This window comes from Cystoisospora suis (genome assembly GCF_002600585.1).
Source record: "Cystoisospora suis strain Wien I chromosome Unknown contig_4492, whole genome shotgun sequence".
In the NCBI taxonomy this organism is placed as follows: Eukaryota; Apicomplexa; class Conoidasida; order Eucoccidiorida; family Sarcocystidae; genus Cystoisospora; species Cystoisospora suis.
This window is the reverse complement of record NW_027157284.1, coordinates 1-12838: the sequence shown is the minus strand read 5'-3', so window position 1 is coordinate 12838 and position 12838 is coordinate 1. Positions and strand designations below refer to the sequence as shown.

At 41.8% G+C, this 12838-nt stretch overlaps 1 protein-coding gene across 1 annotated transcript in view; it reads left to right on the top strand.

Moving 5' to 3' along the window:
- The window catches only part of CSUI_008146 (xrn 5 -3 exonuclease n-terminus protein), a gene marked incomplete at its 3' end in the record, with an annotated part of 18004 nt that extends 5383 nt beyond the window's left edge, over positions 1 to 12621 (top strand). Inside the window, exons 3-12 of the mRNA XM_068068284.1 lie at positions 543 to 831; positions 1862 to 1975; positions 2768 to 2853; positions 3739 to 4353; positions 5641 to 5826; positions 6728 to 6886; positions 7362 to 7573; positions 8974 to 9082; positions 10201 to 11058; positions 12205 to 12621. Of these exons, the coding sequence (XP_067919737.1) occupies positions 543 to 831; positions 1862 to 1975; positions 2768 to 2853; positions 3739 to 4353; positions 5641 to 5826; positions 6728 to 6886; positions 7362 to 7573; positions 8974 to 9082; positions 10201 to 11058; positions 12205 to 12621 (3045 nt within the window). The remainder of the gene's footprint in view (positions 1 to 542; positions 832 to 1861; positions 1976 to 2767; positions 2854 to 3738; positions 4354 to 5640; positions 5827 to 6727; positions 6887 to 7361; positions 7574 to 8973; positions 9083 to 10200; positions 11059 to 12204) is intronic.
- Positions 12622 to 12838: the final 217 nt, after the last annotated feature.

The window sequence follows — 12838 nt, the reverse complement described above, 5'->3', positions numbered from 1 at the left end:
TCTTTAATCTATCTATCTTCAATGTATCTATCTTTATCTATCTATCTGTACCGTCGCGTCTCTCTGGTCGTCTAGAACTATGTGTATCTGTATGAGTAGAGTCATCGACCTTCCTACCCTATCGTAACTACTACGGCAGGTCTCCTCGGGATTGAGGCGGTCTCTTCCCGTTTTGAGATAGTCAGAGATCGTGAAAGCTCTGTTCATATTCGCCTCATTGAAGCACACAAACTCTATCATATTTAGTCACCTTACTCTCTTCTCTCACCCTATCATTTAACCATATACATATATATATATATATATGTACTGTATATGCAGAGAGGGAGGCACACGTACCCATACCTCTTCATAGGTATATGTATGCACGTAGGCATAGAGAGAGACAGACGTAGGTACCGATACCTACACACGTGTATATATGAAGTTCGTGATAGGTATGCCTACTGTGATGAGATAGTCAGACCAAAATCTTCAACCTCGGAGAGAAAGCAGCATCTTTTCTGTCGTTGTTAAGACCATTCCGCTCATCTTTTTCTCAGAGAACACGTCGGTACAGAGCTGCGAAAGATGCGGCTGAGGCAGCAGAGAAGAAAGAAGCCTACGAAATCGCAAAGCAACACCTACAGCGCCAAGCCGGGGTTGCTTTCCAAGGAGGAGGAAAGGCAAATAAGAAGAAGAAAGGACTTTTCGATTCGAATTGTATCTCTCCAGGGACTGAGTTTATGGCAAAGTTCTTCAAACATTTGAGGTTTTTCTGCGAGAAGAAGTTGAATGAAGATTCGAGATGGAAAGATCTCAAAGTCATTCTCTCTGGTCCTGATGTCCCAGGTAGGATGCCAGGGATACGTCATCATTCTCGTCGCTGTAGAGATTCAGGTGTATGTACACCTCTGTAAACATGAATGGATAGTAATGGGATCGAGAGGGATCTCTGTCGGGGTATATTCATTCCAAGTATATCCATGGAACACGTATACCTACGTATGTACTGTACGGATATATATGGCATATCCATGTATACGTTCTATAGGTATAGAGTTGTGCCTACCTTCCAGATGGAGTATGTATGCTCCATCGAGCTCTAAGAAGATAGATATATACAGGCTTTTTCAAATGACATGTACATGATAATACACACATTAGATTCGAAATGTTTCATAGATTTGCTTCCTTTCAGGTGTATAGACACCTGACGGTGTCTATACACGCAACGGTGTGTATAGTAAGATCTTCTGGTCTCTGTAGGCGGACATGCCTCTCCATCGCAGAATCGAACGAATGTTCCCATACATTCATGCCAACAGGAGACATTTCCCGTACACTGGTGCATTCTATACATAGCAGCATCTCTCTCTCTATGCACATATATATATATATATGTAAATATATATATATATATATATATGTCTATGTCTTCTCTGTATCCTCGCTGACAACGAACATAGATAGAAATCTATAGACTTTCAAACGCAACAGATCTGATGTTTTCCGCTGAAGAAGGCCCTCTCTCTTATGTAATGGAATACCTGTACATATGTATGTCTATATGAGTAGAAACAGTCTTGTTTGGAATGAGTCTCCTCGTCATGCATTTCATGTATGTCTATGAAGGGGGAGTCAGTCAGGAGTCCTTGCACGTCTCCGTCGTTTCCCATCAAACGGTGTATATACACCTGATGAAAGATGGCCTACAATGGAGACAGGCTGTTGAGAAGGAGGAGGAACTGGGCCAAGGAAGAATAAGAGGAGGATCAAGAGAAAAAGAAGAAGAAGAAAAGCACTCTCCAATATCTCTTATCTCTTCGTCGTGACTTTTCTTTCTCTTTCTCTCTTTCTCTTTCTTTCTGTTGTCATGTAGGTGAAGGGGAGCATAAGATAATGAACTTTCTCCGGTGTTCCAAGACAGATCCAAAGACAGATAGAAATACTCGACATTGCTTATATGGATTAGATGCCGACCTTATTATGCTAGGTAAGTCTACCTTCTTTGATCCACCATGCCTGGCTAGATCTATCTCTATCCTATTCTTCTTTCTTCTTCATTAGTTTACTCTCTCCTTCTATCTCCTACGGGTTTGATTTGAAAAGAAGAGTTCGTCTCCTATCATCTTCTTCTTTGGTTACGCCAAAAGAAGGGGGGGGGGGAGCTCATCCATCTCCTATCTTCTTCTTTCTCTTCTTCGTCCGTCTTTTCATCCAGAGAAGACATCTTTCTTCTTTTCTTTCTTTGTAGTCAGGAGTGAAGGATTTAGTCTGTCAAGAATGATGTATCTATCCTCTTTCTGATATAGATAAAGTTCTTCTGAAATTTCCTACTGCAGGGTGAAGCTACGGCTAATGAAGGATATATAGCTCCAGCCTATCATCATAAGATTCATCCTTCACTTCTGCTATAGATATGTGGCTAGTCTCCCCTATGTAGACATATATCACGTCGATAGCTACTTTTATATACTGAGGTTGTGTATGTCTGCACATATGCTCTCTATGTGTCGTGCTCCCGCCTATCGTTTGCTATCTATCTATCTATGTATCTATCTATCCTTTATCTATCTATCTATCTTTATCTATCAATCTATCTTTCTATCTGTCTGTCTCTCTTTAATCTATCTATTCTTTCTATCTTCGATCTCTCTATCTGTCTTTGATCTATCTATCTATCTATCTATTCATCTGTCTTCAATCTATCTCTATCTATCTTTGATCTATCTATCTATATATATATGTATTTCTATGTTTTTTCTTTGGTCTTTTTTCTTTCCAGCTTTAGCTTCTCATGAGCCTCATTTTTGTCTGCTACGAGAAGAAGTTTTCTTTGGCAGATCTGTCAGCCGTCGTCCAGAAGACTGTGTAAGTTCTTCACTCTTCTTCTCTCGTTTCTTTTCTTTTTCATCTGCTTCATTCTTCTCCTACATCTTCTTTCTGCTCCTCAACAGGCTAGGAGAAAGTCATCCAGCAACATGTCCTTGGTCTTGTGTATATACACCTGAATCCTGGGGGTGTCTTCATCCTTTTTTCATTCGCCTCTTCTGCCATTACCATCTTCATCAACAGCATCTCTTTTCTTTTTTTTCCAACAAAGTGAGAGTGTACATACACCTCGGACTCAGTACATCTCTACAAAGTCATCGTCGTCGTCGTCGTTATGCATTATCTACCCATACAACTTCTGTAGGCTCATCCCCATACTACTACTACTACTGCTATTCCTTCTATCACTGCTACTACTACTACTAGTAGTATGATATACTAGCGATCTAATCAGTGCATTTGTCATGAGAGTAGTTGGTATAGACATCTCACGTGTCTGAGAATAAGAATAATAGAAGGAGAAGAAGAGCGACAATAAGAATAATAAGACTACGAAGGTGCTTCATTCTATGGCAATACTCCAAATACACCTCTCACCCTTAGGGTTTGACCCTAGACCCATCACTAACGACCTCCTTCTATCACGTCTACTCTTAGTCGTCGTCAGAGTACTCATATCAATAGTAGTCGTAGTAGGAGGAGGAGTACGATCTATCTAGTGTTTGATGCTTAAGTTTGTTTCTTAACTTTCATTCTTTTTCTCCCTCCTTTGCTTCTGTTCATCTTAATCATCATGAGTCTATGTCTATACCTCTCTTTGGAGAGAAAGATACTCCTCTCCCGTTGTTTCTCTGAGTTTCCTTTCTTCTTCTTTGATTTCTTTTCTTCTTCTTCGTCTTCGTCTCTTTCTTGGTCTCTTTGTAGTTGTTAACGAAAGGAGAGAACCTTCAGCTTCTGCATATCTCTCTGTTACGAGAATATCTCTTCATGGAATTTCCTTGTCCTTCTCCCCCTCCTTCTGCTCGTCGACTTCTCTCTTCTTCTTCTCCTTCTTCATCTTCACACTCGCCAAGTGGGCCGGGAGGGAGATTTCATCCTTCTAATGTCCAGCAAGTCATGAATGGCAATAGTACTAGCAGTACTAGTACTACTACTAGGAGTAGTAGGACTCAAGGAGGAGGAGGAGGAGGAGGGGGAAGAAAAGAAGTAAAAAGTGGAGAAGAAGAAGAAGAATTCTCTTCTGCTCTGCAGAATGGTGATGAAGAGAGAAGGCATCTTGCTACAGGAAGAGAGGGAAAAGAAGATCCAAATAGTAGTGTTAATCTTTATAGGAAGAGTATATGCGGTTCAGATAGTGATAGCTGTCCGTATGAGTGGAAGCCTTCTTTGTTATATCCACGAGAGAGAGAGAGAATGATCGATGACTTCGTTCTCTTCTGCTTTATGGTTGGCAACGACTTTCTACCTCATCCTAAAGCTACAGATATTGCAGATGGAGGTCTAAATGCCCTCATGAACTGCTATAAACAATACCTAAGAGTAAGCTCTTGTTAAGAAAGAAAGAAAGAAAGAAGAGGACAGAAAGGAGAGAAAGCGATTTTATGTCACATTTGTCTTCGTATCATCACCATCATCTTCATTTCCAGTGTTCCCCCAGCTGTCTGTGGTGTATGTACACCTCAGATGGGCGGGGTACTACTCCCTTTTTATTCTGTGTACGCGTGAGACATTTAGAAAGCTCTGATTGATGTAGAGCTCGTACGGTTATCTACGTGTGCATGTACACGCTCATATCTATGTATCTAGTTAAAGATATACATACAGACATGTATATATCTATCTATATATATCTATATGTTTATACGTATCTATATTGATATGCATGGTATACACAGTGTAGATTTGCCTTGTGTTTGCGAGTGAGAGGAGGGAGGGGAGAGCCTAGGTGCTGGGGGTCTTTCCTCGCGTTGTCTAAGACGCATCGAAGGCGATCTTTCTCATCTCTTCATTCTCCTTCTCATGAAAGGAAGGGATGAAGAAAGAGATGTTCTTTCCTAGCTCTTCTTCTTCTATTGCATTAGTGACCACCTGCTGTCTTCCTTCTTTACCTGTCTACAATGATCTACCCACGTCTCCATACATCGATACCTCTTTATGCAAAACTTCTCGACACCCTCATCTCTGTAACGTGTCCCCAACCTACGTGTCTACATACATCTAGATCTATAAGGGCTGTGATTGTGTATTCATAGAAGAAGAGAAAAAGAAGAAGGCTCGGCATAGAGATCTACTTCCTTCCTTGTTCTCTACCTCTCTCTGTCTTTCGTGTGTCGCATGATCGGCTTCGTGTTATGCTACGAAGGTGTCTGCTCCCACCTTCTTTCTACAGGGCAACAGGAGTCTCTCTGGCTTAACGTCTCTGATACCTCCGTCAGTAGCTTCATAGTCACATGGATTCTCCAGATCAAACATCGAAAGAGAGCTTTCTTTTCCCCTGATCTACAGAGAGAAGCCATTCTTTTCATCTCGTTCTCTCAATAGAAATCTTCTGTTCTTCTCTAATCTCCGAAACACTTTCTCTCATCGAATTCCCTACGGCAATCGACTCATCGATCTAGCTATGTCTACCCTTTCAGCTTACAACACGCTTCTTCTTCTTGTTGTCCTCTCTTTTCCCCCATCTCTCTTCTTCCTTTCTTGGGCTTTTCTTCTTCCTTTCTTCTTTCTTCTTGCTCTGTTTGTCTCTTCTTCTTTTTTCTCTTCTTCTCTTTCTGTATTTCCTCATCTGCTTGTATACTTTCCTTTTCTTGTTTCGCTTCTTCGTAGAATTACTATACTTTAGCAGACAACGCAGCTAGCCCAAGAGGGCCATGGCTGTCTTTCGATTGCGGTCGTATCGACTTCTGTAATTTCTTTCTCTTCTTAAGTCTCTTCGTTGACACCGTCGAAGTGGAACTCCTTGAAGACCTAGCAGGTGATTCGGATTGGCTGCAATCCAAACAAAGTTCACATGTAAGTTCGAGAAAAGAAAAAGAAAAAGTCGAAGAAGAAACAGAAGAATCTCAAAGGAGGAAAGGAGAAGAGGAGGAGAAGAAAGAACAACTGGTAGCAGTAGTAGTAGTAGGACTAGGAGGGGGAGGAGGAGGAGTAGGAAAACTCTCTCACTTCGCGCTTCTAAGAGACCGTGTGTATATCATCTGTATGTATGTATGTATGTATACGTATGTATGGGTATGTATGTATGTATGGAGATATATGTATGTATGTATATGTCTGAATATGTATGAATTTGTATGAATGTATGTATGTATGTATGGAGATGTATGTATGTATGTGTCTTTACACGTGAGTATATACAACGCATTCTCTCTCTGTCAAGCATGAGATAGGAGGATCTGAAGACGTGGGAAGAGAGGATTTCGAAGGAGAGTGAAATGTCGTCTGTATAAAGCTTTAGCTAAGTTCTTCGCTTCAGACGTGCGTGATTGGCTCCTATTGGACTCTGAGATATGAATAGAGAAGTCGTGCAGATAGGAGATGGATCAATCTACAGCTTGGGATAATACTGACCCTCTTTGATATGACAGTTTCAAGTGTATGTACACCTGGTTGCTTCTCGTTGTGTCTCTGTAAGCATCCTCTTCTTACGCTGTGTATATGTACTGTCGTAAGACCATCAGAAACGAAAGAAAGATCGATCTATCCATTGCCTGCACAAATGTGAGAGGAAGAAGAGAATGCTTTCTCTCTCCTTCTGTGAAAGAACCCGCGAGAACCTAGGAAGAAGAGGACAGAAGAAAGGCGCCTGTCTTTCTTCTTCTTCTTCCTCTTCCCGTGTTATAAGCATATCTCCTCCTTTCTCTCTTTTACCTCCATTTCCTTGTATCTACTCTTCTGTCTTTCTTTTCTTTAGAGAGAGGCATATATGGAGGCGATCGATGAGAATTTAGATTCGTGTCAGAGATATCGATATACGTTCTATTATACAAAGATGAAGATTAACCCTAATACTCAAGACGGCAGTCAAGAGCTTGATCGACTCGCCAGAAAATATCTTGAAGGCTTACAATGGGTACGTACGGCACACCCCTTTCTTTCTTTCTTTCTCACTCTCTCTTTCTCACTCTTTCTTTCTTCTGTTTGATTTGCTCCGGCGTCTTGTATAAAATTCTCGAGTCAGCGGAGACGGAGAGTAGTCGATTCTCTCGTTTTCCCTTTTAGCGTTGCTTCTTATATTATGGGGCATGCCTGGTAAAGTCTTCTTGTCAAAGAAACGGCAGTCTCATTTAGGGGGGGAGTGCTTCATCTTTTCTTCTCTTTTCACTCCCTGTTATGCATGCCACACACGGGTCCTCATCTCTCTCTCTCTCTCTAGATCTTCCTCCTGTCTCGATCCTCTCTCTCTTCGTCTTTTCTTCCTCTTCCTCTTTCTCTTTCTTTTCCCCTCTTTCGTAGCTTTCTCGTCTCTCTCTTTCTTCCGTTTCTCCTTCTTTCTTTTTCTCTTTCTTATCTCTTGCTTTCTTTCTTGTCTCTTTCTTGCTTGTTAGGTGTTGTATTACTATTATCGAGGGCCGTGTCATAGTGGCTGGGAGTGGTACTATCCCTATCACTACTCGCCTTTCCTCATTGACGTCCTTCAGTGCTCTTTCTTTACGGAAGATGTAGAAACTCTCAGCGACTTAAGAAAGAAAAGAATCTCCTTTCCTCCTAGCAAACCTTTCTCTCCTTTCCTTCAACTTCTATCCATTCTACCGCCAAGGTAAATTCTTTCTTTCTCACGCACTCTTCCTTTCTTTCTCTCTTCCATGAGCGAAGACATATAGGAGAAGGATAGACATGTCTTCTGTCTTTTCTGGTGTCTCGTTGCTTCTCCACCTTCTTTCTTTCTTGCAACAATGTGCAGAAGAAGCTAGGCTTGACTAGAATACGGCAGTAAAGAGATGTATCGAATCCTTGTAGAATCTTTGACTGTAGGGGGTTGAGAGAATGCAGGTGCCGTCAAATTCCTCACCTTATCCCTCTTCCTAAAAAGACAGGCATTTCGCTTCCTCCGGGTGAAGTGCGATAAGAAGGAGTTGCTTTCAGAATGAAATACCACTCCGCCTACACATCATGACAACGGCCTCGATCGTGTTTTATACACACGGGATTCTTCTCTCTTCATGGGGAGGCCTATGACGGGATTCAAGATCGAGTGTATGTGCGTAGATATCTAGATGTCTAGAGGAGATAGGCTTAGATAGGTAGATCTATCAAGAGATGTCTCTGCTAATTCCACTCGTTGGGTCGCATCTCGTTCTCTCTTTCTCGGCCTTCTTTTCTCACGCTGTAGCGGCGCCCTTTCATAAGTGGCTTCTCGTTAAGGTGTGTGAAAAAGAGGCCTTAAGTAATCTTGAGAGAAGAACACGGACGAGGCAGTAGCACTGTCGAGCTCTCGCGTACGGAGGGCACGTATATATATATATATATATATATGCTTCTGTAGATCTGCGCTATGCACTAGATAGGTGTGTTTGCATGGATGCATAGATCATCTTGGTTTCTTGCGTCTATCTGTCTCTTGCTCTCTCTTCACATATCAGTCTATCTCTTCTATTCCGACATGTGTGGTCCATCCAGACATCTAGATGAATCGAGATGTCTGGATGGATCTTCTCTATGCATGTCTGAGTCTACAGAACGTCTCTCTCCTTGGAAGTTTCAAGTGTACATACACCTTCTCCTCTTCCTTCTGTATGACTTCGTTGTATTTGTTGGTCTCTTCTTTTCATGACCTCTCTCCCCTTCTCATTATCCCCGTGGTCTTCTTGTCACCCCAGTGACAGGATGCGAATGCTGCTGCTGTATATACACCACACACTTCCTATTCTCAGACTTTCGATCTATTTATCCATTCATCTTCACTCTATTTATCTGTCTTCAAGACCAACATGCCGACAGATAGACAGACGGACAGACTTGCTCCCCGGCGCGCTCGGAGAGAGGGTAAAGAGGCCTAGCAGGTTTCTTCTTTGAGACGCGTAAATACTTCAACCTACATGGGGATATCTGTATATAGAGGAGTCTGGGGAGTTCAGTGTGGAGATTCGCATTCACGTGCCTGTTTGACAAGGATGATGTCTCATCTTCTTTCTTTCTTTCTTTCTTTCTCTTCTCTAGGAGCGCGGCTCTACTGCCTAGGTGTTTGCATCGTCTTGTAGCAGTCCCTCCTCCTGAGCTTGCTGCATTCTTCCCGGACGACTTCGAAGTCGATATGGAAGGTTGCAAGGTATATGAAGAGATAGACTAAGAAAAAAGGGATAGGGGGATAGAGATAGATCCAAGGTGGATAGATAGATCAAGGATAGATAGCTAGATTAAAGATGGATAGGTGGGTAGATAGATTAAAGATAGATAAATAGATCGACATTCGTTCACCCTACATGTATCTTTCTCTGTCTTCGGGAGATGTCTATGTCTATACGTATTCTTCACATTAGCTCCGGTGTATCTCCACGCGTTCTTCCGTCTTTTGTTTCTCGGTGAAAGAGACAGAACGAGGGACTTCTTTCAGCGTGACCGTGCGCATGTCTGTATGGAGGGATAGGCAGGTAGATACATATCAACAAGCATAGAGAGCCGGAGAGGTGTAGACATATAGGTAAGACAGAGTGGAGAATAGATAGACTGAGTAAGAGAGATAGATAGATAGATAGATTCACGGTAGACAGGTAGACAGACAGATTAACGACAGGCAGATGGATAGATAGATAGATAGATAACGATAGTTAGATAGATACATTAGAGATAGATAGATAGTTAGACAGGCAGAAAGAAAGGTAGGTAAATTGATAGATTGATAGAAGTCTGGAGAATACGGTTTGGAGTTTTCAAGAGGTTCAGGACGCATCGTGTCTCTCGTGTTGTCCTACACATGAAGGCATTCACATGTATATACGTATCTCTATGTGTATATATGTGTCTATCCATACCTCTTTATAGTCCACTCTATCTATGTCTGTTGTATCTCGGAAACTTTTCTTCTCCTATCTCTCACCGTGGGAGGCAAGGCAGAGAGCTCCAAAGACGGCACCTATGTATGCATATGTATACATATATATATATATATGTATATATATATGTATATAGTATACGTTCACTCCTTCTTCATCATTATGAGCTGAGAACCGCACTTGGTCTTCGTCTTATATAGGATAGTTTGTGTCTACGTCTAGGTGTATTACTACCGACATGTATGTCTGTAAAGTGTCTCCATGCGTAAAGGTCTGTATATATCTGTTTGAATATATCTTGAGCATATACCGCATATATAATCCCATATAGAGCTCCTACTAGTCAAACGTTCTTATTGTGGTATTCGCTGTGGCATCTATTCTCTCATGTCAGGTGTCCTGGGGTGGCGTAGCTCTCCTTCCTTTCATCGATGAGAATCTTCTCATCCGTGCAGCAGAGCCTCTTTTCTCTCGATTAACCAAAGAAGAGATTCAGCGAAATACTCGAGGGAAAGTTGTCCTCCTTTATCGCGATCCACAGCGCCACATCAAGTTTCTTAGAAGTCTAGCTAGATCTTCATCTTCTCTAGGCCATCTCTTCACGGCAGCTCCAACAAGAGAAGAAGAAGAAGACCTCGATTCTCTCCGTCGTCGAAGTTTTCTTTATTTCCCTCCGGATCAGGGTCAAGAAAGCTCGATTCGTCAGCAGAAGGGAGGAGAAACACGCTCCCCGACTTCAAGCCGCCTCGGCTTATATCCGGGTACCAACACGAGGATGGTCGATAGAAGTCGGAAGACTGTATCCTCTCTCCCGTCAGCTTTTCCTGATCTTCTTCATTCTTTCGTTCATGAAGAAGTTATCGAAGTCTTACCTCCTGTCGTTGTACAACGACGGCTAAGGTCTCTACGGCGTCTTAATGAGAAGGAGAGACGCGCAGATGAGGAGGAGGAGAAGAAGAATAGGGAAAGAGAGAAGATACATCATGAGAATCTAGGAAGGTCTCTCTCTATGTGTACGAGCAACAGAGATAGCGGCAGGGGGTATCGACAAAGAGGAGGTATGGAGAGAGAGAGAGAAAGAGAAGAAGAAGAAGAAGAAAGAGGATCATCGGGCATCTTCGATTTAGAAGAAATAGATGCATGCAGAGGGAGTGAGAATGTGGGAGAAGATCATGCTTTCCCGAACTTTGTGCTGGAAGGAACGGTAAAGAGGCTAGATGAATTCCCTACTTTTGATCGAGTCAAATTCACGGTAAGAAGAACAAGAAGAAAAGTTGGAAGAGAAGAAAAAGACTGTACGAGTAGGAACGGAAGAAGAAGAGAGAGAAAGAAGAGGGTGTACATACACCTCTCTAGTTTTCGTTCCTGTGTGGTCTTGAGAGGCATGAGTAGTCGCCTTGAAAAGGTCGAGAGAGAAGAAGACTCAAGATAGTTATGAAGCTAGCAGGAGGTCCATTTGATAGAGGGAAAGAGAACGACTTCTCTTGCTCTTCTTGCCAGGTAGTCATGAAGCGAGAAGGAGAAAAAAGAGTTAAAGAGATAGATAGATTCCAGATAGATAGGTGGATAGATCTAAGAAGAAAGACTGTTCTCTGCTTTCAGTAGAAGGGAAAAGACGATCCTGAGGTACAATACAAGAAGAATAGAAAAGGCCAAGGAACAGAAGAGAAGAGAACGTTTCTTTCTCTCCATACATTGTAGAAGGAGTAGTAGGAGTAGTAGTGCCGAGTGACTACCGTTTTAGTCGGCGCAGGTCTAGATACAAATCACGACGGCACCATCGAATCGAGCATTATTTAGTCTTCGCACATCCCTACGTCCATTCATAAAGAGAGGGAGAGAGAATAGACAGAGAGATTCTTGTGTAAACTTTTCTATAGGTGATAGGAGAGAATCCAGAGAAGAGAGACAGTTCACTGTCTCGCAACGATAGTGTTCTTCTCACGCCTTTCCCACTCTCTCTCTCTCTCTCTTTGATGAAGAGGAGAAGTTAAGATTTATTTGAGACAAAACGGTTCTGAAGAAATGACGTTACTTGAGAGAAGATGAGACACCCTCCGTTTCTGCAATAGAAGGAGAAGACAAACAAGAAGAAAAAGAAGTAGTTTGTTTGGATTAGACATAGTTCTCGAAGAGTCAAGTTTCGTCTTCGTGAGTTTTCTGTCCTTGTCTACTTTGAGGTCTACATACACCTGAAAGAGATTCCATTAAATCAGGATGATTATCCATCTGTCTTTTTTTCTCTCCTCTCTTGTTTATTTCTATCTTTTCTCTTTCCTAGCTCTTCGTTTCCTCTTTCTTCTTATTCCTCCTTTCTTATTCTTTCTTTCTTTGTCCCTCTCCTTTTCTTTCTTCCTTTCTGTCTTTTTTTCTTTTTCTTTCTTTCTTTGTTTCTCAGTGGGAGTATTTTACTGGCGTCCAAGTTTTCAACACAGCCTCTAAGAAGACTTCCATTTCTATCAAAGTGACCCCTCCTTATGCTTCCTCCTCACCTTCTCAGAAGGATTCTTCTTCTTCTTCTCCTCTTCTGTTTTCTTACTCAACCGATTCGCCGTCCCGTCTCTCTTCTTCGCATGCACAGCAAGAGGGACGACACCCTTCTTCTTCTTCTACTATGATGATAGATTCAAGTAGAACTTTCTACCGACGGAAAGATAGTCAAGGGACCATTCCACAAGGCGTAGGAGGAAGAGCCTCTCCATCGCATTCGAAGTTGACGAGTATCGAAGCTTTTAGTGCTGAGAGAGATTTCTTAGCTTATCTCGATTCTCCTCTTGTTTACTATGACTTTCCTTTCCTACGATTAGCCAAACCTGTAAGTCTCCCTTGAACGTTTCTCTCTTGAAAAGATTTCTTCGCAGCTCTTTCTCTTTCTTCTTTCTCTCCTTGATACATACATAGATACATTAAAGATAGATAGATAGATCAAAGATAGATAAATTAAAGATAGATCAAAGATAGATTAAAGATAGATAGAGATAGATTAAAGATAGATGAATAGATAGATAGATAGATTAAAGATAGATAGATTA